This window comes from Excalfactoria chinensis, chromosome 3 (genome assembly GCF_039878825.1).
Source record: "Excalfactoria chinensis isolate bCotChi1 chromosome 3, bCotChi1.hap2, whole genome shotgun sequence".
NCBI lineage: Eukaryota > Metazoa > Chordata > Aves > Galliformes > Phasianidae > Excalfactoria > Excalfactoria chinensis.
Genome location: NC_092827.1, coordinates 89516215 through 89541624, shown reverse-complemented (window position 1 = coordinate 89541624; position 25410 = coordinate 89516215). Strand labels below are relative to the sequence as shown.

Below are 25410 nucleotides of genomic sequence, written 5' to 3'. Positions count from 1 at the left end.
TAGAGGGGCATTTTTAGTCCAAACACTTTTTTAATGCATAAGCAGTACGAGAAGACAGAATTTAATCCCATTTACAAAAAGAACTTTGAATGTTAAAATATTTCAGGCAATATATTTCAGGTAATTTGCAGATGTCATAGTGAGACTCTACATAAGCACAGCTCTAATTTGCAGCAGTTGGTCCAAAGAAATCTGTGAAGATGAAATAGTTGCAGTTTAACCAGTCCATGTATGCACTGTTAAGATTCAACAGGTAAACAGAAACTATCTCTGGTAAAGGACAAAAAAAAAGCTAACCTAACTATATGCAATACCACACACACTGATTTGTACTAACTAAGCAGAACACACAAAACTTGCAGTGCAATAGTGAGATGACTTAAACCTCCCTGTAAAATGGCGCAGTAGTGAACTGTATCATAACTCATTTACACAAATAACATCCAGAAGATCAAATACGTCACTCAGCAGCTCAATCCTAACAGTGAAATCTTGATGCTAATTGACTCCACTAGCGCCAGAATTTAAGACCAGAGTTGCTTCTAAGTGCTGAAGCAACATACCTCAAAAAAATCAAAGATTAATTCCAAGTTATCAGGCTCCATGGTTTGTATGGTGTATTCTAGCCATCGATCTGACTGCAAAGCATAGCCACAGTCTGGCTGAGAGTGTCGGCATTTATATTCGTTGTTGCTTATTAAGGAGAACTCCACATTATTTGCCATCTTCTGAGGAACAGTAGGAGATGTTTTTTCTTGGCCCTCTTCATCATCATCATCTTTCTCCAGGCCTTCCAGAGTCAACTTCACTCTATTCAATCAGAAACAGAAAACAAAATGTTATAGGAAGAAATACTGGAGAATTAAAAAGAAGCTTGAGCAGAAGCTACTGGAGAACAGGAGAATTATTCTCGACACCACCAGCCACAGGAAAACAGCGCATACAGTGGACTCTGGCAAGTTTAAGTTTGGAACTGCTGCTTTCTAAATCCGTTTTTAGTTTAACTTCAGCGCTCAAATCACTGCTAATACAGGAACATGGAAAAACGTGAAAACCGCAGTAAAAAAAAAAAACAACAAAACAAGCCCTCTAGCACATTAACCAATGATTTGAGCTACCCAAATAGACAGCTTTTCTCCAAAGACTGGAAATAGCAGCAGTCACAGAATCACAGAATAGCAGGAGTTGAAAAGGACCTCTAGAGATCACTGAGACCAACCCCCTGCTAAAGCAGGTTCCCTACAGCAGGTCACACAGGTAGGTGTCTAGATGGGTCCTGAGCATCTCCACAGAAGGGGACTCCACCACCCATCTGGGCAGCCTGTTCCAGTGCTCCATTACCCTCACTGTGACAAAGCTCTTCAAGATCAACACCAAATGCTGACTGCTGCTGCTAGGCACATACATAATTTTAGCCTCTGAATATAGTTCACAAAGAAGATACTCTGAAGTATTTAGTAAGGATCTTGAGAATAATCATTTAAAAGTAAACAGAATGAAGTTTCTGCAGTATCATGGACTGCGACAAATGGCCTTCTCTCCAAGACTCAGTCCTACACAGGGCAAACATTCCAAACAACCTCCAGCTTCACTGATGTGCAGAACCAAATACATCAGTGATGGAAGCACACTTAAGCCATCTCCTTCTGAGTCATCTCAAAGCAGACGGGATACAGGGTTATCACTTAGCTGTCAACTCACAAATTGAGCTCCCTCAAAGTAATTACAACCAGAAATCCTTTAAACAGATTGCACATTCTGAATATCCTCATAGAATAAGACATGAAAGTGTATTTAAACATATTCTACAACCTTGGAGAATAACATTGCCAAAGCAAGTCACAGACAAAAACTCTAGTAGGGCAGATCCAACTCCTTATTAGACAAAATATGGAAAATGTGAGGTAAAATGCTAAACAAGATGAGCAGGCTCTTACCTAAACCTCGATGTTTTGAATTTCTTCTTTGATATCATCACAGGGGACTTCTCAGAATAATGCAGACGTAATCGTATTTCTGTTTGACAGGTCAGCCACCCGGAATCCACAGTTTCAATGCCATCTGTTCAGAATTGAACAATAGCCATTAGAAAGGCACCTTAAAAGCTTCTGTAATTTCTATAGAACGTAGGTAGCTAAATATAAATGCAGTTCCTCTGGCACCATCTTCCAGCCAATCCTCCTCTATCAGCTTTACTCAGTAGTATTCCCAAAGCAATTGCTGTGCACATCCTTTTATTTGTCTTTTCCAAGCTACCTAAAACAGGCAACAGATGTTGATGTATGTAGATGTTCACTGTTTTTTAAAGGAAACAAATGGGAACACTGATCCACGCCAGCTTCACATGTGAACTGTCCAAAGGAAAGCACTGAGGGCTTCCGTACTGAGTGCATTTAGAACATCAACAGCTATGTCTCCTCCAAAGGTATACAAAACAGTCCCATGTCCTGGGACTTCTCAGTACGTGAATCACCACTGACAGAAACTGTGAGTTCAAAAGCAATTCAAAACTTCTTGTTTCAATTGAGATAGAAGCATCATCACAAGCAAGGCCAGTAAAGCAGCATAAGCCTGGAGGACAGAATATAGCAACAGATACAGTGGGGAAAAAGCACAGAGAAGAATCCTCAGCCTCACCATCAGAAGGAAAGTCTACAAAGGAGGATGGCCAGGAAGCACAAGCCACCAGACCAAGTGACAAAGTAGATGCCACAGTTTTGAAGAGTTCCTAACAATACATTACCTCTGGTAGGGATGTGAAAGAACACAGAAGAGCTTTGAGACAAAATGCATAGGACATAATAGAGTTAACACGGGTGCCAAGGGACAGAGCATTAAAAGAGAAATGGGTTTTAACTGCAAAAGCAACACACATGCACGCACAGGAGCATCACATTTGAACCTGAGAAGTGTTGGCAGTGATGTGCATAACTGAAGAGGCAGATTGTGTATATTTAGTGTGATTCTCCAACTCAACAAGAGTTCTTTCTACAGTAGTTTTAAAGAGAAGGCTAGTAGCAGCAGCAGCCTATCCCGTAGTTCTAAAATACACTTAGAGCCTAGAGTTCATAAATTTTATCCAATGCCAGGATGCTGACAGTCCCTCAGCTCTTTAATAAAACAGAAAATCCAGGTCTAAACTAATTATTTCACATGCTTTTCATGCTTAACCTAGTCAAAGTTAAACACACAGTGAAGATCAGTATATTTCACTTACTATGAATTCCAAAGTATCCATCGTCAATGGTCATTTCATTTTCTAGAATTGAAACGAGGGGAAAAACAGAACCAAAGACACTAATCAGTATCAACACCAGTAGGAATCGTTGCAAAGTTTAACTCTACTTTTCCACTTTGTTTCTAAAGAGCCTATCTAATAAAAAGTACAAAAAATGGAAACAAAAAATAAGCACGTTTATTGCAACCTTCTATCGAGTTTTTTCCAACTTCATGCATTTCACAGGTTCTACAAGAAAAGCCCATCAAGCCAAAAAATGCCCTAAGATCTGTGCTTTAACTGAGCTAATCTGAACTGAGAAAAATCTAGAAAGCTGCTTAATTTCACAGTTAGCTGCAGTAGTCTGCTGACATCATCTACCTCCCACTAGAACCTATGGTGATGTTCTTGTCCAAGTCCTTACAATTTCTTGCAAACATACAAGAAAGCTGTTCTCCTGCATGCTTACAGTCAAAGCTCATTAATCAAGTTAGTCGCAATCAAAGTGCTTATTCTGCTCATGTGACAGAAACCTATTCTAGGATGAAAGAATCAAAATACTCATTTCACAGTTACTTTTAATCCTTTCTGCAGCTTTAATAGCTGAAATCATCAGGCACTGGGTGAACTCACCAGCACTAACAGAATTGCAGTAGCATACACAAGCCATGAGTTTCTTACAAGACTTAATAAAATCTTGTTGCTACAGCCATTAACCCTGACTTTTTCAAGGAGGAATCATATTCCTGTCCTACATTTTTATTAATGATCAACCAATAATTCAGGATCATAATAACATCCTGGTTTTGCTGCATTTTCTTAAAGACTGCTTAGGAAGGAAGCCCCTATTTTCATGGAGACGTGGGAGATCTAGCTTCTGTGATTAAATCTTATTTTAGCTTCATGTTCTGTTAAAGAAAGTACCGAGCACCCTAAGCATAGAAATCTGCAGGAAATATTTTTGACATTAATTCATTCACTAAAAAGATAAAAAGTACTGAGTGTTAGTTGGAAAAAAAATACCCTGATGGTATGGAACGGGGTTATCTGAATTTAGAGATGGAGCACAAACCCTGAGAGGGGGAACTGCTACCCTAATTAATTACTGAAAAACATAGAAATAACTTGATACAGGAATACAAACACTTAGCTGCATTAATTCAATAGAAATAAGACAAAAAACAACAACAGTGATCATGCATTATTAATTATTAAGTTTCTTTAATACCATCTTCTTTATAAAAGATGTATTCTTTCAATGAATCAGAAGATACACAATAGACAAATACTCTGTGTGGAGAAGTGCGGAGAAAAATAACATTTCTCATATTCCAGAAGGAACAGTGCACAGAACATGCCATTCTACGCAGCATTAAAGATCTAAATTACAAGCTACATTCAAAGGTTATCACTTAAACACCATCAAAACACCCAAATTCTCCCACCTTAGAAAAGCATTAGGAGCTTGTATGCAGATCCACATGCCACTCTTGCTTCCAGCAAAATACATTTTTGTGCTAAATCACCATATAAATTAGCCAGATCAATTCATTCATTTTACTTCATTAAAGAAGCCTCTTTTTTTTTTTTTTTTTAAATTACAATTTTGACTAGTAATAGAGCATTTAAACAAAACCAGCGGTGAATTCATGCCCTCCCCCTCCCCACATTCTCTGGGAGGGACAAAAAGGTTTTAAGAAAATGGATCCTTAGTCTCAAAGAATTAAGCTTAGAAAAAAGGAATTGCAATATAAGTTCAAAAGAAAAAAAAAAAAAAGCAAAAAAAAACCCAAAAACAAAAGCAGTCCACATCTTAGGGATGGCAGCAAAGAATTTCACACCCATTTCATTTTTAAGTCACTTATTCATATATATATATATACATATATATATAGATAGGGTTTGGTTTTTTTTGAGAGTAAGGTCCATGTTGTGCAAAGAAAAGCTTATACCTCCAAAACATTAATAAATTTAACTATCTTATATCTATAATTATCAATCCCTCTAAACCAATGTGCAGCATATTAGCAATCTTATGCATATGCCTCAAACAGATGCAGTTTATGCCCATACCTAAAGGGGTAATTGATCGTGGTTGTAGATGAGTCTCCCACGTGTGAACTATGACTTCGCAGGGACCATCGATAGTCTGTAATTTAAAAGTTAAATGTCTACAATAATTTCTTTTGTTATATCTGATTTTCTACCCATGAAGCTCTTTGGGATGGTTGTGAACTTAAATTACAGGTTTAAAAGGACGAGGAGAGTGAAAGAGAAAGAGAGAGAATGAAATAAAGGAAAAAGAAGTCAGCTTGGTTCTTACCCCTTACAACTGCTGCTGCCACTGCCGCTATCTGATAAGCCAGGTCACACTACATACAACAAAACTTGTCAAAAGTCCAACAGAGTGGTGACATGAGACAGAACTACTACATCTTTACTGCTTACAAGTACTATCCTGAACTACTGTGGTCTCCTTTGGATACAAACAACAAAAAATCCCATCCGAAACAGTATCTGTGGGTGAACTCATCAGGTACATTTTCTATGACTACAATTCATAAACAGAACCCATATAAGCTCTATCTCCACAGTTTGAAACAGCAAATCCACTCTTCAATTAGAAGCTACTGGGTCAGTTCTCCCCCCAGACTTACTCAACTCATTCCAAGTCTACATACAACAGTTACACAAGCTGAGGTACAGAAAAACAGACACTCTACCATCCAGTTAAAGCCTAAGTAACTGGAATCTGGCTGCCTCGGGAGGAAGAATACACTGATACTGTGCCACTGACCAGCAACAAAGCCCCCTGCAGGCCTATGTTTGAAGCAGAATAAATTAGGTTATTTTACAAGAAAAAAAAAATCTTTTGTTGACAAATAGCCTAGAGTTTGTAAAATTCTAAATGCTTTCTAGGTTCAAACCTCAATGTAGCTAATGAATATCGACAGGAAGAACATCCCAATTTCCAGCTCAGCCACCCTGGGAAGCTGTTTGCTTGCCCTAACATTGCAGGGCTGTCACTATCAGTGAAAGCTGCTGTCAAACAGCTGCAGTTTGTCCTTTCAGTGGTCTGGGTAACTCTTATTTCCAGAAAGACCAGCTACTGCTCACCTCGCTCATACCAACTTCAATGCCAACTTGTCCCAGTACTGCAGGTTCTTGCTTGAACAGATTTCAGCTCAAGAGGCACATCCAAACAAGCTTCCAGCTCCACAAAGCATTCCAATACCCAGCTCTGCTATCTTACAGCCCACTTACTTCTTAAGCAGCTGATGGGATTTCTTGACCTACATCAAAATGCTTTTAACCTAACCAAATTTTCTAGCCAATTCGAAAGTGTGCAATAACCAAATCAGAATAAAATGCAAATGTTTGAAGTTTTGCTTTAAGGGCATGATACATGTAAACATAAATAAGATGACACTGTTGTTCTCAGTTTATTCCAGCTACAGAGCAGTTTCAGTTCCCCTTTTCTTGGCTGTTGCCAGATTACGTGCTCTTATGGACTTGTAGAAAAGGAAGTTATGACAGGTTTCCTTCCCCACTTTTCACAGCCTCATCTTTGTATGTCACAATCTCCATTTTCAAAGCCGAAACCTCTGTTTGCCAGCATGTCCTAACTACCAATGTTTCCTAACGCTGTGCTGCTCTCCAGCAGCAGCTCCCATGGAAAGCTGCAGAGCCTGCACTTTGCAATGCTGGGGAACACAAACCTGCCCTAACACGCATTAGGCTGTTTCCTACAGAAGGCAGGCAAAGGCTACTACTTGTAGAAGCAATGCACACACTGCACTAAAATACAACGCCAGCTTATTTCTGAAAGGGTAAAATACACTACCGTAATTCCACATTTAACTCTTAGGCACTAAAATCATGAAAGAATTTGAATAATATTATTTCCAGAACAAGCACAACACACTGGATACACAGCACTGAACTTCAACCCCCGAAAGGGACACAATGGGATGGTTACACACTTAATCCCACAATACCTTCCATACTAAGTGAAGCCTAGCAAGGAGGTAGTGAATGGGCACAGACATGACTGCACCCTCACAACCCCTGCTCAGACTTGGTGCTTAGCTGCAACTTATTGAAATGCCTCTAAGATGTTTTAATTACAGCCAATGGAAGTCACCGTTAAAGTGAGGTTGGAGTACTGATGCAATTCCAATTATATACAGTGACATCTGAACAACAGTTTAGTTTGGATCAGCTTACAGCAGAATACAGATGTGTCAGCAGCATCCACAGTATCAATACGGTACTGAAGAAGTCAGGTTGTCCAAGCAGTAGCTTAAATGACACGTCCCCAGGTGGGACATGTCATCCCTGTGGGCAGTACACTGACGTTACACAGAGCAGCACTGCATGGCAGGGACACAGTTAAAAATTAAAACAGCAAATCCATTTGCCTTTTGGTTTTTAAAATAGTTATTTTTATTTAGTGAGAATTTAGGAGGCAAGTTCCAGGATTCCTGATCCAAGACTACGCAACAGAGTAGACATGAAGAAAAACAAGGTGATCTTAGAACTGGACCGAATAAATCCATGCAGGAGATCACAAGAACATTTAACAAGATGCACCTTATGGCTAAACTTCTTAAAACTGTATCTCAAGGATGCTAATCTACTTCAAGAAAACGAAATTACAAACAAATCAGTCTTATTCTCCCAATGCTGTATCTCCAGATTTCTGTACTACGTAAGACACAACAATTAGGCACAAAACCAAACCACCACAGCTTTACAGCCAATGTCACTAACTTCACAAGGCAACTGCGTCTTCACATCACCTGCCACATCATAGGCCAACTAGAGATCCTATAGCTATAACACTTCCCATAATATTTAATGCACAACTTTCCACCTCAGCTCAGTCCTGGCAGCAGTGCTCCTTTGTCACCCTAGGTTAACCATGGGTTAATCATCTGGCAAGAGGTGTTCTGAGGCGCTTGACTATTAAGCAAATGACTGAGCCTGAACCTACCCCTTCACCCTGGTTACTGCACTCCAAGCACTACACAAACTCGACTTCTTACATTTTAGAAAAGCTAACAGGTCTCATCTGAAATATCCTTCATCAAGCAATACTCGGCTATGAAACACATTCATCAACTCAATCTGAAAAGTTCCCCTACACAGGCAGATAACTATTGCAGTTTCCTTCAAGGAAATAACCCTAAACTTACATTATTACTTACTGTTGGAAAAGCACATAGAGAATTACTGAACAAAATACTGTGTTAACTTAACTAAGGTTTTCAAGCATGCACCATGCAAACAATATCTATCAAAAAGTCATCCTAAAATGCATAACATTCCCTAGACTTGAATTTGAAACAAGGTATGCAGGTGGTTTTCCCTCCCCAGTCAGTAAGAAAGTATACATAAGATAGGAAGATTGGTACAGAAAAGTAACTGGCACTGTATTGATACAAAAATCTGAGCTAAACAATTTAAATTACTGTCTTATTTTATCCAATGCATTTATTTACTTAAAAAAAATTAGGATTACTCATTATCATTAGAATGTTTATAACAATAAAAGCTCTTCTATTTAGGATTCAAGACTTGTACCAATTCTACAGTAAAATGTTCTTTGTGTATACATTCATATATGGACTCCTAAAATAGTCCATACATTTTTGTTTTAAGTATCTGTTTACATAGCCATTATCATGTTAACATCAAAATGCTTCAATGCAAAGCAACAAAACTTCTCACAACATCGTACTACCTTTCAAGCAGAAACAGCTGACAGAACATACCTAAATCATTACTATTTTTTAAAGGGAGGTGAGAAAAATACTTTTCCCATCTTTTTCCAACTCCAAAGCACAAATCATCATGTGCATTTTCACATCTAGCCTGAAATCATTCCTGTGTAAACACACATCACTTCCACTTTGCCAACACACACCCGTATCAGCGTGATTCTTCATGTCAAGCATTATCAAGGATGCAGCTCTTAGAGAATCAAAGGGAACAGTAATCTGAACTGGATCTGCCTTTCAGCATCATTCACTCAGTTACTTAGTGTAAATTCACATTCAGACTTCAACATGTAATTAAAACTAGACATATATTTAAGTTATCCAGCTACAGACTGTGACATAGATTTGCACTCACAAAATGTTAACAGGGTCTGAAGGACCACATATAGCAAGCTTAAGAAATTAATCACATTCTATGTATAATAAAACACATTCACTGAAACAAACATTCAGAATAATTTCATTTAGAAGCATCTTATCCTTATCAGGGTTGTTAATGATGAAGTAATCCTGTCTTATGTGCACCGTGTTTCATATTACATTCCCGTTAGAACCAAAGGACTCTGATTTTTATAGTTCTACAAAAAAAACAAACACCTATGTATATCTGTATCTATAGATGTAGAAAGGACATAGTGAGGGGCAGAAGTACCAGCTGCTGAAGGCTATTTCTTTTAAAGTGAAGTCCTGTGGTACTGCAGAATTAATGGGTACAGGTTAGAGACTGCTAAGTAGATAACCACGTACCCAGGCAATTCACGTACTTTGCTTTCGTAGGGTGTTTTGGCTTCCTTTTTTATACAGTAGCTCTTTATGCTGTTATTGCATAAAATTCATACTTACCTTGGCAGACTCTGCATCACACGGTACAAAAAGCGTGCACGATACAGAGCACCTACTTAAAGAAACACACTCACCAATACATATTGTAAACTTTTTCAAATGTTAAAGCAAACTTTGTCTATGAGCACATTTTCTGCCAATTTGCTCTCACTAAACGTACTTTTTTTCACGTGGCTTTGTTTACATTTTAAACTTAAGGGCATTTACAAGAAACAGAAGAGTCCCATCATAGCTGGTAAATCAGGAAAGACAGATCTACTTTCAGCCTCAAAAACTAAACAACACAAAAACAACTATTACTGACCTTCCCTTCTTTTCCCACACAGTAACAATAAAACCATGACTTTCAGACTATACCACTGTATGTGCTGTAATGAAAAGCAGAGCAGTCTTATGCCTCATTTCAAATCAGTACCCATTTCAAATCATGGAGTACTTTCATGACGCCTCTGTCAGATACTTTTTCAGTGGAAGTTACTGAGCCTCGCTGACCTCAGACGCTCTTGACAGTAATTTAAAATATAAAGAACAAACAAAACACCAAACCAGATAATCATACAACTCCTTTCCACACTGAGAGCTTAGCAGTCATAAACTTGATTTCAAACAAAAACTAAAGTTCAAGGTAAACACCTACGAGACATTCACAGAGTAAGCAAGACAGCAAAGATGTATTACATTTATTGCAGTTGTCATTTATAATAAAGGAAACAGCTGAAGAACAGCTGCTTATCTTTCCAGGTTAGTCTGACATTTTTTCTGGACACCTTTCAGTCTCATCACTAATCTGAAGATGAAAGAGTTCCATCCAACTACCTTATCTACAGCCCAGCATACTACTCCAAACATTCTACTCACACAGCTTGGACGTCCATACCCGTACCAACACATCAGTGTCTCTTTGGTCAAGCCATGCAAATCACAGAACCAAAGGAAGGTACCTTAAAGATCATCTGGTTCCACCTCTCTTGCCATGAGCTGGGACACCTTCCACTAGGGAACATGCTGTTTAAAGCTCCATCCAGCCTAGCCTTGAACACTGTACAAATACCTATACAAACTTAGAGAACTAAGTGTTTTCTAACACTGGGATGCCCCATCTATCTACTCAGAGAGATAAATGTGCTAATTGCACACCACAAGAGCAAGTTAATCCACCTTACACTGCACCACAAAAATCTGCATTTAAGTTTTAAAGCTGTAGTAAGGTAAAACCTGCTCACACTTTCTCCTGCTACTGCTTGTTTTCATGCTAGAGAACCTTGTCTTAAGAAATCTCTATTTCATTTTCAGTGTAAAAGTTGTTATAGCCCTACCCCATATTCAGTGAAAACTCCTCTGTACTGCTTCAGCTATTAAAACAGTCTCAGGCATTTCATTATCCCTGGTATTTTCAAAAAGCACTAACAGCAGGTAAAGACAAAAGACGTTTTCTCTAAAATAAAGTTAACCAAAAGCAGTTAGGCATTTCATGAAGTGAGTTGCTTGCATTTCCACAAGTATTTTGATGTTTCTTATGTTGCAATTTAACAGTTCTTTCTATAACCTGAGATTTAACTCAGAAAATTCTTTTTACTTCAAATGAAGACATTTTTCACAGAAAATGAGTCAAATTAAAACAGAAAAGGTTGCACATACCTTAGGTTCTAAGAAGTACCCTTTAAAATATCGATACTTAACAGGAACTCCTCTAGGAAGCTCTATAGTAGCTTTCCATAATTCACTGTGAAAATAACAAGTTCAAAAACTCTTCAGTTCTCTGATGTTTGATCCAACATTCTAAACATTATTTTAGCTTAACAGCTCTACTGCCATCTTAAAAAAAGAAAAAAAAGGTTTAGTAATAGAGACTGAAAACATTTGTTTGGAATACAGCTCTCCTTACCGAGTACGCTTGTAGCTTCTCAGGTGTGTTTTTTGTTTGCTTTAAGTTAGTACAATAATCTATCCCAGAAATAGCACAGAAGTAACACGCAAATACGCTGGTATTTCTTGCAACTCTGATGACAAAACGGAGTTTGCACTATGGTATTCAAAACAGTTGGTGAGGCTTAATGCTCTTTAGAGGTTACTTCGTACTCTATTACTTCTTTATTTCAGACATTTTAAGGAAATACTGAAGTCCTCTGAAGTGCTACACTGCCTTCATATAAGCTCATATTCACATGAACACAAATCACACAGAAGTTTTAGCATTCAAACTAGGATCTTTTTCCCCACCCGCCTACAGCACAATAAGTGCTTGTACAGGTAAGGAAGAAAGTAAACATCTCCCACAATTTGGTGTTTGCATCATTACATGACTGAGTTATCCATAGCAACCTCTTATTAGAAGTGTCTACAACTGTGCTTCTGAAATGTGTCACTCCCGTTGGTAGAAGCATCATTTGTAACTAGACAAGCATACCAAAGTTAAACATTCTCTTAAACACACTCTTATGTAGCCTGATAGTTGATAAACTCAGAGCCAGAATCAATTTGTTGCTCTAGATTTCAAAATTAAAAGCAGCCTACCAGTCATCAGTCTGGAGGACGACTGCAGCTTGTGGATTCCAGCTTCCCAAAGCACTGCAGCTCCCACATATTGCAAAAACCTCCCCTGGAAATGAACAGACAGAATTAAAACCATGGTTATCATAACTCCAGCCTACATGGAACTACTACACACAGTCTACATGGCTGAATATGTACATTTTAATGCATGCAGCAGGCTCACTCATCCAAGCTTCTTTTTTGGTTCCAAGAAGTCTTATCCCCTCCTGCTCAAAATTACAACAGTGTCTTTATTTCTATCACAACGACATCACTGAGAGGCACTACAAACAACCCAAACTCCTACGAAGGTTGACACCCAAATTTTCCTACATTAACACCATTCAAATCAGTCTTTGGAAATGTGCAAAGGCCAAATTCTCACTGGGAAATGCCTTTTGTAAAAATGAAATGGTCACATACAAACACACACGTGTGAATATATAACCACAAATATGTATGCACACACATACACTAATACATCAAAAATCAGTAATTTTCTAAAATTCATATGAATTAATTCAGAAGCAGGCACAACTGGAGGCTGATAGCATCATTCCCAAGGCAAAACTACAGCTTAATTCCTGTGTGAAATAAAATTACCCTGTTTTAAAGGTCTTATTGCTTATTAAAAAGTTTTCAATTTTGTTATGATTTTTTTGTTAATGTCTAGATAGCAATAATTCCATACGGCTGATTTTCACATCATGAGGGCATAACAAACGTAGGTAGTTAAGTGATACAAGCCCTGATATGGGATTGAAAAATGCAAGGTAATAATACAAGAGGAAGGGTTTGAACTATTTATACATCTCAGCAGAACATGAAATTACATTACACACACAAAAATAAGTCTTCCTCATTGTAACAAAGCAAAGAATGACAAAAAGTTCTACATATTTAACAAATACTGCTAATAAAACATGGAAAGTTTTAGTTCCCGTATCCAAGTCAAGCATAGACTCCAGGTTAGCCTAGCTCTGATTCTCCTTCTCTAAGGAACACAGCTGAAACAGGAGGGACCCCACAGGAAATCTAAAGCTGCTATGGAAATACTTCTATACTGTAAGGAACTGGTAACATTTCTAAGCTCAGACTGGTTCTCAGTAAGTACTGCAGCAGAGGTTAGAGACATTTGCAAGGTTAATAATAAATAAAAAAACAAACATTATTTTAAAAGCCAGAAAATTTTGCTGAAAACAGAAAGCGAAGCTATTATCAGTAGTTATTCTGTGAGTTAAACAGGGACTCAAACCTAACAACTTTCTGTTACCAAATGCTACTGAGACATGGAGCGTATCTATTTATTTTTAAGGTGCTTCTCTATAAACAGAACTATCTGTTGTAACACTAGGTAGAAATACAACATCAGCCAAAATCTCACACTTCAGGGTGCGAGGCAACCACTGCAGGATAGAACTTAAATGTAACTTAGGAACGAGCAGCTCTGTAGTGATCAGCTGAAGGACTGTCAGAGGTTTCTTTTCAATTAAGTATGGTGGAATACCAAACTCAGCTGCAGTGTCTTTCTGCCCTTAGCACCCAGTAGAGGTCACGCCTCATTACACAGAGCTTTCAACAGGGACAAAGAGCAGTAAAAAAACAGAATGAAGACGTCAATGCATGCCTAACTATCAGAGCCTGGAATGTAAATACTCCTAGTTGAGTAAGAAGCTACTAGAGACAGAATGCTAATTCTAAAGTACTGTAACTATTTGAATGAGCAACAAAATTAGTACCACACTATGCAATTGTTTGTACTTCCACATGAAATTTATTTGAGGTATTTTACAATAAGTTACTTTGATACTAGAACTGACAGCCTTTGAATGGTCTTTTAATCCGTTTTTTGCTAGTTCTACAATAGCAAAAGGAAAGCTTATGGTAGGTTATGACTGGGGTACCTGGTACTGATGGTCCTCTCACTTCAAAAGTCACTTGAGATGAGGTCATACTTGCAGAATTTTTGCCTTAGGAAAGTTGAAATCTCCTATAGTAAGAGAGAAAAAAAAACAACTACATTTCAGAAATAACATACTATATCTTTTGCTTGTTCTATGGAAGAGGAAACACACAAAGACAACTGAAACCAACAACATTTACAAATATCGATATCATGCAACACATAAGAGTCTTGGGATTCAGTTTTTATATGTATATACAAGTTATAACTAACTATGCTCCTAAATAGGCCACCTCATTCTGCATTTAAGCTCCGCAAGTAACATGGCTGTAAAAAAAACAAACAAGGTGAAGTACTGATGCTGGAATTAAGTACACTTCAGAAGTTGCATGAGGAGCAGATGTCATCTATGAGTTTGGTCACACCTGCACCACTAGGTTGTATATGTCCTACCTTTTGGTTTGCCTGGGCTGCACTGAGTGAGAAGAAACGGTCTTGGGCCACATTTAAGATACATATCTTATAATTCATATAAATAACAAAAGGTTTTTAGTTTGTTTTGTTTTGTTTTTGGGTTTGTTTTTTTTTTTAAATAAAAAGAGGGTAACAACAACCTAACACTAGCGGGATGTCTGATCTTACTTTTGTGACCCAATGCAACAAGCCCAGTTCATCGGTCTGGGTTACAATTCTGAGTGAGTTCTTGGGTGTTTGTCAGATTTCCAGTGACATTTTGCTTTTCCTGTACTTCATCTTTGAAAACAGCTGCTCTCAAATGCTCTCAAAAACTTGATGATTTTTTCAGCGATCCATTCTCACATTCCTTCATCAAAACAAAAAGCACAGCTGTGTATTTTTTGCTGTTCAGGCCTGTGTTCAGCTCACGTATCACACTGCATGCAATCACCTACCAAAACTCGGTCAGCGCTGCCCTGCAACAAACCCACAAGTGGGTTTCGGTCCAGCCAGCACCAACCGCACACAGCTGTGTGGCTGCTGTGAGTGATGGGCGCACACTCACACTGGGCCACTTGGTGGGGCAGAGCCTCCACCAGAACCGTGCAGGGCAATACGAGCTGCGCTGAGCAGCGGGTTGGACGGGCCTGCATTAGGTGGTCTGTATATTAACAGCAACACGCTCCAGTACTTATTTTTGGCAGCTATTTATAGACAGGAGAAGGTTAAAATGCAGCGTTTCAGTGCCAAAAATAAATCTGTGGCTTCAAAACTGGTGCTGTATGAGACAAAAGGTTCACTTTGAAGCAGAACATACAAGCCATTAGTGTGTTTATAAGGACACTGGCTGGCTCACGGCCTTGGCTGGGTTTGCACGCTGTCCTTGCTCAGACACCCTTTAATTGCAAAGCGCCAAAGGGGAAATGAAGCAGGCAAAAGTCATTTGGCCAAAGCTACAAAACAGGCAGCTGTCAGCTAAGGCCTGAACCCAGTTCCCTAAGGTCAGAACAGGCTTTCGGCATGTAACAAACTTATTTCCACAGCTCACGCAACGTGACTCAAAATTGAGCCTGACAAAAACAAAACCCCAAACCAGCACGTCTATCCCGCTCCAAATTAACCACCCACCCACTCTTATGGAAAATCTGACTCTTATCAAATCTATAAATCATTTCACTTGGTGTTGTAAGAATTCTGTGTACCTGTACCTATATCTGTGGGCTTTAAAAAATGACTAACTAAACAGTATTGCTTTTCTACGCAACAGTAACCAACTGTAAGCAATTTTAATAGACTCCATTTATAAAGCATGCACAGTTCTGCTTAAGGGGCCTTTTATCTCCAAGTCCTTCCCAGCCTGCCCAAGGGACACACAGCCAGACGAGAAAAGTCCAGTTCACATCACCGCACTCAAGCATGAGTTCATGCCTACAGCACTACCTCTTGTTTTAAACAATTGTCTACTCCAGCAGAGCACTGAATGCCAGCACAGTAAAGAAGAAATAACCTAAGCTCACTCCACAACTGTATTTCAGTAGAAATCTGCTTTTTGGTCATAAATCAAAACTGTTGTATATCAACTCACACCTACAACGATGCAAAAAACACTTTAATTTCCTAAAGCACAGAGGTTTAACTGTCCAGTTATGACTGCTCCTGGGAAAACTGAGTTCTGCACCTGGGATGACTGAACTCTGCTCCTAGAGGGAAGTGGCAAGAAAGCACAGATAAAATACTCAGATTCCGTGAGCAGGAGGTGAGCTGACAGCCCATGTTCTACACCCTATGTGCTTTCAAGCCTTCAATAGCGACTCACTAAAGGTAAGGAGGAACAGCAAACTCCTCTGCTCCTGGGGAGAAGGTAAAGCCCAGAAAGGGTGTTACTGTCCATTCAAGGGTAACGTAGGAAGTTGGAACAGCTTTGTAATAAGAAAAAAAAGTTACACGTTTTCTAATTAGCAAATATTAACCAATTCAGCTCAATAGATTTATGATCGTGCACAACCACCATTTACAAACAACACCATTAAAGCTGAATTTACATCTGCTAAAACCACATGCAAGTCAATGCCAGCTTGGGGTGCAAACAACTGGCTCCCATCCTGTGACCCACCCCCTCCCTTCAGCTGGCTTTTAGGGGTGCTGCAGCTAACCCCTTGTGCAGGGGAGCAGTGAACGCTGCAATGAATCGCAGCCACTTACTCAGGGAAATGCAAGTCCTACCCAGCAGACATACACACCAGCAATCCTATCAGCACTTCTCATCAAAAATGTGTTTCTTCACCTTGAGATTCTTACTTTCAGAACAGAAACAAGCTCTTTCTCCCACCACATCACGGCTCTATTCCCTCATCACCCCCCCTTTGCAAAGCAGTACCTTCCACAGCTTCTGGAGGCTCCCCAAGGAGATGGTGACAGCACAGCAGCAGTACTGAGCCTTAAGCCCAACTGATCCGCCTTCCAAAGTCTGACTCAAAGAACCCTGCCCATCACTCAGCCCCACAGTACAACAGGCTATCTGCAGGTCTTCCAGGCCAGGGGCAAGATCAACAGCCTGGTGGCTGTTTGCAGCCTCGGTTCCCTTGTTAGGAGACCAAGTTCTCCTCTTGGAACCAGGAATCCTGCAGTTTCAGAGAACTGCTTTCGTTCCCTCATGCACCCACAAGAAAGGCAACGAAGGCCTCAGGCACAGCAATGTGCATGTTGAATGGAAAAGAAAAACTGTACTCTTTGTTCTAACATAGCCTGTAAACATTTCCATGTTCCTCATGGACACCTGGAGTGGCCTGAAATACAGTCTGCAAGCTCTCCTCATTCTAGAAGGATCACTTTGGGAAGTGACAGAAAAAGAGCCACTACGAGCACTTGGGAGAAGAGAAACATAACATTTAGTGCTTCTCTTCTACTACGCAATCAACTATTAATGGATCACAAAATATAGCTTTCCTCTACAAATAAGGTAGCAAAGCTCAGGGATATCATCACAGATGGGGAAGACCGAGATAAATTTCAGTTGTAGTCAAAACATACCAGAACACGGAGTTCAATAATTCAAAGTCTGAAGTCTGGGTTATGGTTCTGGAGCACACCAAGCCCTTCACGACTTGAGCAGTAGTAGAGGTATCTCTCTGCCACCCCCCCACCACTACCACTTACTTCCTTAAGCTTTCCAGTGAATTCAGAGCTGCACACCTTATTCAAGTATTTCAAAAGGTATTGGCTGCTTTCCACCGCACATCTTGTACTCAGTATTTCAGACTTATATAAACGTACACCAAGTAATCCGGGACAATCCTGAAACATAATATCCTAGCTTACAAATACTGAACAAATTTGAGACTCATTGAAATTCATAGCATTCATAAAGCTAAATGATTTGCAATAACAACTCCAATGGGATTGAGAGGCTCTGACTTCAGCACCCGCAGGACAACAAGACAGGCTTGAAAGATGACATGATTTTCCTCCTCCTCCACTCCCTCCCACCCTCATGGAGGCCTCCAGACTCCTAAGTCTCTAAATTATGGTTTTTTTCCCACCCATATCTCAGGCAGGAACCATTTTAGGCAACTGCATAAACGAAGAATGAATAAAACATTGACTTTATCAACCATGAGATGTCTGTAAGTGCTGCAGAATGGTTGGGTGCAGTGATCAGTAGCAGGAAAGTACATACTGAAATCTTGAGTCGGAGCAATCCCAGACATGAGTACAGATACAGGCAGAACTCACTGGAAGCAGCCCTGCAGGAAAGGACTTAAGGGTGGACAAAAGCTGGGTACGAGCCAGCAGTGTGCGCTTGGAGCCCACAAGGCCAACATTACCCTGGGCTGTATCAACAGAGGGTTGGCTGCAGGGAGAGGAAAAGGATTGCTCCCCTCTGCTCTGCCTTTGCAAGGCCCCATCTGGAGTACTGCATCAAGGCCCTCAGCTCAGGAAACATGTGGAGCTGTTGGAGAGAGTCCAGAGGAGGCCACAAAGGTGACCAGAGGGCTGGAGCACCTGTCTTACAAATACAGGCTGAGGGAGATGGGCTTGTTCAGCCTGTAGTGACCTCACTGCAGCATTACAGTACATGAGGGGGGCTGACTTCATGCAGGGGTCGACAGTGAGAGGACGAGGAGGAATGGCTTCAAATTGAAAAGAAGGGAAAATCTGGGGTAGACATTAGGAAGAAATTCCCTACTCAGAGGGCAGTGAGGCCCTGGCACTGCCCAGAGAAGCTGTGGTGCCCCATCCCTGGAGGTGCTCCAGGCCAGGTCAGGTGAGGCCCTGGGCAGCCTGAGCTGAGGAGACAGCCCTGCCCATGGCTGGGGGTTGGGACTGCGTTGTGGGCATTAAGGTCCCTCCCAACCCAAACCATTTTGTGATTCTAATAGGGAAACAGAAAAGAAATAGACCAACTCTCTGGAAAAAGACATTAGCTTTCTAAAGGGAGGGGCAAGGTATAAATGAAGGTCCTCTGTTGAAAATAAGAACTCACAAAATAACCTTTAAGATAAAAGAAGCAAGATGCTGTTCTTCCAGTGTAAGGGGAGAATCCAGCTTCGTAAACTACATTCCTTTTCATGCATCTAATGAGCCGTGAACCAAACCAACTTAAGCTCCTGGATGCTAGATGGCCTAGATCATAGGATATGTTGACCCTTGACAGATAACACCGAAATTAGAGAGCCAGGTACCATGATAATCCCACAACGTACTTCAATATCTCAAGTCATCCAGTCCTTAAGAATATTTTTAACCACTATATGACTGAATTTACTTAGTTCTCTGCAGAACAGCAGTCAGTCTGTGTACAAAGAGGCTCCTTCAAACAATTCAGCATACACTCCCTCACCAAACCAACCAATGCAGGCCAATGCAAAAAGTACGCATAAACTCCATTATTTCAAAGCACTGCTGCTGCTTTGCATACTCAGAGCAAAAGAGCAAGATCCACAAGGCTGTGCTTCGTACACCCCTTGTTTTAAGCACACTCTCCACCTTAAAAGCACACGCTAGTGGGACTTATCAATGCCAAGCAGAGGAACAGCTCAGGTCAAGGGGAAGGTGCCCCAGTCGCAGCCAAGCTGTCTGACAGCTGAGCGCACGTTGGCCAGAGCGGGGTCAGCGCAGGGCACCACAGCCCGGATTTGCATGGCATCTATTCACACACAATTAAAACTTAACAGAGAACAGACTTTGCTGCTTGTATCAGCACAGCATAGAATAAATTTCAAGTAGCCAACCATCACCACTTCGTTTTATGACACAGCTCACTAGTACCAGCATTTCAGAAGGGGGGGGACATGCTTGTCAAGAAGACAGCCAGATGAGGATTCAATATTACAGCCCCAGCTCCTTCATGCCCACACGCACAGCCAGCAGGTTTTGCCGGCCCCCCCGACGTGCTACAAAGTCAGCAGCTCCCTGCTGCATTGCAGTATGAGCAGCGGACAGAAAACAAACTTGCCCGGGTGATGCAGCTGCACTGCTCTGTCCCAAAGGCAGGAATTGCATTACCAAGGCAGGCTGGCACTGGGAGAGGCAATGCCTGAGTGCCGTTACTGAAAGAGCATCAGGTTACTCTATATTAATAGTGAAAATCTCCCCCAGATCCTCATTTCAGTATTTATTCCTTACAAGGCCAAGCCAGCCCTAACAATCAGACTCAAGATCGCTCTCTGGCACACAAAAAACACCTGCTTTAAGTAACGGGAACGTAAGGGCCTGCAGCATTCCATAAACACCCATCCGTGCGGGGGACTCTTCTGCCTCAGCCACGCCATAGCGCCTTTTTAGACCAAGTTCTTGAACAAAACCCGTAAGGAATGGCCATAAGCTGCCCCCGGCCATAAGCTGCCCCCCGCAGCTCCCGCTCCGCCACAAAGGCACGCCGCCTCCAGGAGCCTGAATCCTCCCGCAGGACGAGAGGCACGGCGAGACACCGCGGGGAGCGGCTTCTGCTCAACGCGGCGATGCCAGGACGTCCAACACGAGAAATGTCACGGAGAGCGGCGCGCCGCCAGCGCCCTGCCGGGATCGACGCCCTGACAGGGGGAGCCGCGGACTAAAAGAGCGAACAGAAGAGCGGCGCCGCTCCCCGCTCCCCCGGCCGCCCCTCTCCTCAGCGCCAACGGCCGCCCCCCGCGCGCGCCCTCACCTCGCACCCGCCAACCGGTTCCAGCCGCCCCCGGCCGCAGCAGGCAGAGGAGGCGCGGCGCGAGGCGGGGCAGCCCACGTGACGCCGCGGCCGCCTCGGCCCCGCCCCCTTACTGGACGCAGCCAATGAGAAGCCGCCCGGAAGGGCAGAGGAGGCCGTGCCCTTTCCTCGAAAGCCCCGGGGGGCCGCGCGGGGCGGGGGGGGCTTCTCCAGCCGTGCGCACGTCGAGGCGCCGGCAGCCCTCGCTCCCCAGCCTGTATCCTCTAGGAGCGGCCGACGCTGCCACGCTGCTCCCCGGCCAGCTCTCTCTCTGCCCTCGGTGTCCCCCCCAACCCCCTCGCGCGGATCGGCCGCGTCCCCCTCCCCGGCCCAGCCGACGCCGGCCGACCGACCTGCCCCAGGCGCGGCTCCAGGCTCTCCGCCCTCTTTGCACGTTCGCCGCCCGCACTCCCTGCCCCTCCTCCTGCCGCCGCCGCTGCCCGGGGCCGCCTGACAGCGCGGGGCAGGGGGCGGGGCGGCGGCGCGGCCGTGGAGCGCTGTCAGCTGCCCTCCGCCGCAGCGGAACGCGGGGCCGGGCGGAACTGTCCCTGTGACGTCACCTCACCGACGCCCGCGTTCGGTCCGCTGCCTGCCGCAGCCAATGAGAAGCCGCGGGGTATCCCGGGGGCGGGGCCAACAGGGCGTGCATCAATCGCTAAGGAACTCGGTGCTGCTTGAGGGGGCTGCTGTCAGCTGGGGGGGCTGCGGGTTGGGTGGGCTCGTGTTCCATTCTGTGCTGTTCCATAGACATACAGACGGCCGTTTTCCGCTCAGTCGTCCCCTCCGGTGTGTCTGTCAGCCATTTCTGGCCGACGACCCACATGTTGTGAGGAAAATGAATCTGGTAAATGAATCCTAATGTCAGAATTCGCCTGCTGTTACTTCTTTGTGAGCTGCTGAGGTCCTGGTGTGAGTGCTGCGCAATCAGAGCGCCCTGCTGAAAGGAAGAAACAAACGTCAGAACAAGACAAGCTGAATGCTTTGAAACGAGCTTCGTTGTGTTAAAGATCTTAAGTGGGCCTTCTGCTGCACTGCCAGCATCATGCCATGAAGCTGTACTGCTGAACCTTTGTTGGCAGCTACAAGTGAAGATATCCCTATCCTGCCAAAGCTATCACTGCATTTCCTGCAGTAATTCAGTATGGCCAAAAATTGCCAGTTAAACTCTAATTGGATTCAGGAAACATTAATGTATTAATTTCATTAAGGGCTGAATCTCCCTCCTGATATCATTCATCAGAATTGAAGTGCTTTGAGGGTTTATTTTCTTCCTTGTAAACTGAAGTGGTTGATTGCAGCAGAAAGCTGACGTTCTTTCAAACAAACCATGTTTTAGCTGTTGGGATATCTTCGCTGGCTTAGCATTCTTTCCAAGTGAATAAATGCGGTAGCAATTGTTACGTCGCATTAAGAGCGACAGCTGATTCCAAACAGCATAATTTGTCATGGCAACTTTGAAAAGCTAATCTTCTGCAGATGACTCGAGCTGACAGAATCTGAGATGACGTTCTCCATTCTGTAATTAATAAGGCTTTTCAAAGGGAAGAAATTTTGTTTAGCTTGATGATTAATTTCTCTGAACAATTCATGTTACCACGGCTGCATCAGTAGGTCTGAGGCAAGTTGTGTACTCTCTTTTTCTCCGGCTGTGAGATCCCTGCCTTGCCTTGCTCTGAAGCTTTTCACTGAAATAGAACTTTCAATAACATTATTCCTGTCAGTAATTCCAATGTAGGACTCCTTGGCCTTACTGAACAAAACAAAACCAGGTAATTAAGAAGGATGATTAGGCTTGTACTCAGTGTAAAACAGAGCAAAGAGGAAAGGGGTGGAATAGGAAACGCTGTTATGTCCAGCCTGGACATGAAAAAAGTCAACATTAGGAGGGTGAGGAAGTGCACACGTAAGGAACTGCTTGCAATATGGTTAGAACAGATAAGGTCACGCTTTGCTGTGTTATGGCAAACAAGCCTCAGCCACTCCTCGTATTGTATAAACTCTACGTACTGTATAAAACTATAAGAGTGCATAGGTGAGGTTTTAGAACTTTTCTTGAGCTCCTGTTCAAAAAGTGAAGGTTGATACTGTGCTTTTCTTACTTACCTAGCAACAAAATGAAAACAAAGGAAGCGGGGTTTAATATCACAGAATTGTAGGGGCCTGTGGGGAAATCTGGGGATCATCGAGTCCAACCTGCTGCTAAAGCAGGTTCTGTACAGCAGCGTATGTGGGAAAGTGTCCAGGCTGATCTTGAATACATCCAGAGGAGACTCCACAGCCCCTCATTGCAACCTGTTGGTGTTTGCAAAAGTTCCCAAGGAGATTCAGAAAGACGAGGGTACAAAGTTAATCTGAAGTGTGCGAACACAAGCTGTCTACCCACAAATGTGTGCATGCTTGTCTTCCCCTTCCTACTCTAGTGGTTTAAGAAGTTACTAGGAGAATTCAACCAGTAGTGTGTGGCAGGCCACTTTGTTCCTGTGATGGTTCTGTGGTGAAGAATTCTCTGTGCAGGAGTGAACGAGCAAAACGATGCCCTGTGCATGCAGTCTCCCTGAGCACTGGGAAACTTACACTAAAAACTGCACCTTGCCCCAAGGCATGACACAGGGCATGAAGTGGGGCTAAGGCTGAGCTGCAGGCAGATTATCAGTGCAGCCTTGAGGGTGTGCTGATTCAGAAGGCCAAGAGCACTAATGCAGTCTTTTTTGCAACTATTGACAAAAGACCAAGTGTGGGAAATAAGGTCTCATGTATAGAATATACTAGCAAACCTATTCCAAGTAGGCAGTAGGAAAATACCTCTGAGGTTTTATGTACCTCTTCTCCAGCCATTTCTATAGCCTATGTGGTATTTTCTTCTGCTGTCAGAACTTAAGGCTCAACCTACAAATCAAGCTTCATTCATAATGTGAGCAGTTATAAACATTTTGAACTCCAAATTATATGTGCTCCCTCCTTCAATTACAGTTTGCATGATTAATTCCAGTGAAGTAGATCTACTGCCACCTGTGCTTGTGGCTGACGAGAGCTGTGTATATCTTGATGAACTGCAGTCCTTATTTTACTGCAGTCTTCCTGGGGCCCTGTGAATAAAAATAGCTTGTAATAATATGCAAATGGATGCCCAGCATTAGGCATGCAGAATCCAGTTAGGAATGATGCTATTTTTTTAATCCTTATTCTTGAAAATTCCCTTGTGACCTTTTTTCCTGGCACTGAGAATATTGCTGTGTTGTTACCTAATGTGAAATCTGAACAACTTACACACTAAGGAAAAGTGATGCTAAGAGGCTGGGAGGTATCAAGCAAGAATGAGATTAGCGTGGCAAAAACTTCTCATTCCCATGGAGAGTTATGAGATGGTTAGTAGGAAAGGGTTTGTTTTGCAATGGCAGTTTTCTCTGTAATGCCTGCTATAAGACTATGTCATATAGTTTGCTCTGTGGACAAGTTAGCAGTTAGGCAGGGAACATAGAAAAACATCGGATTAGGGAGTAATAAGAAAAGAAGGGTGTTTTAAAACTTTCCAATGCTTGCAATGGGAAAAGCTAGAAGTTAAGCAAGAGGTGCAGAGGGAGCGGAGGAATGACATCACAGATTTGCAATAGCTCCGATTTCCCTTTGGCTGGGGGAGATTGCTGTTGTTGCCTAGATGTGCTGGTGAGAAACACGACAATGTATCAGAAGTGTGGAGAAGAGCATCCCTAAATAGAAAGCGATTGAAATACGAAATGACTACATTTAAAACGGTACCCTTGTGTGATTACTGTTAAAAAATACCAAATTTATGTGATATTACTAGAAGATAGATATTACTAGAAGAATAGTTACAGATACCCAACTTACTCCTTTAAAAGTCGCAGTCATTTGGAAACGATGTTAATTTTCATGTAGCATTGTCTACAACTGATTTGAGATTATACCACAGAAAATTATCCCTTAAACCCCACTTGCTAATGAAATACCAGAGAAGTGAGGTTTGGATTGGAAATAAGACATACTGTGATCTTGTCTCAGCATGATTTGCTTCTTAATCTAAGCAATTTGATGGTTTCTGGACTGAAAGGCGTATCAGTTTTATTGTGAAGCTTTCATCATTTTAACGTTTATTTAACGTATGTGTAGTGTTCTGTATACCCCTAGCTCTGTCTGCGTGCCAACTTCAAGCTATTCTTAAGCCATTCCTGTAGAACTTGCTGTGTTCTTACAGTCTCCGTCTGGTTGACTCTGAAATTCTGCCTCAGAGCTGCTGTGCTCATTTTGCCAGCAGCACCTGTTTCACCGTGTCAGTAACAAGGGTGGCCAACAAACGTAAAGCAATGGCAGTTGTGGATGTGACACGGATAAAGTTAGTGGGTTTGTTTGGTTTGGTTTTATCTCGAGAACAGGAGGAACACCTGCCCTAATGCAAGTAGAGACTGGTTTCCTGTGACAATAGAATGACTCTGCTGTGGTTCAAAATCCGCTTTCAAAGGTCATGTTTGTGCTC

At 42.1% G+C, this 25410-nt stretch overlaps 1 protein-coding gene across 5 annotated transcripts in view; it reads right to left on the bottom strand.

The window, feature by feature from the left end:
- GPCPD1 (glycerophosphocholine phosphodiesterase 1) overlaps positions 1-21474 on the bottom strand; it is a 36117-nt gene extending 14643 nt beyond the window's left edge. For 2 of the 5 annotated variants that reach the window (XM_072331110.1, XM_072331112.1), the window contains exons 1-8: positions 21272-21474; positions 14280-14365; positions 12358-12442; positions 11482-11566; positions 5291-5366; positions 3218-3259; positions 1938-2061; positions 564-810 (exon numbers count right to left, since the gene is read on the bottom strand). In XM_072331110.1, the coding sequence (XP_072187211.1) occupies positions 564-810; positions 1938-2061; positions 3218-3259; positions 5291-5366; positions 11482-11566; positions 12358-12442; positions 14280-14328 (708 nt within the window). In that variant the 5' untranslated portion in view covers positions 14329-14365; positions 21272-21474. Of the gene's footprint in view, positions 1-563; positions 811-1937; positions 2062-3217; positions 3260-5290; positions 5367-11481; positions 11567-12357; positions 12443-14279; positions 14366-20879; positions 20963-21271 lie in introns of those variants that run through there. The other 3 variants (XM_072331113.1, XM_072331111.1, XM_072331114.1) reach the window with 3 other exon arrangements.
- Positions 21475-25410: the final 3936 nt, after the last annotated feature.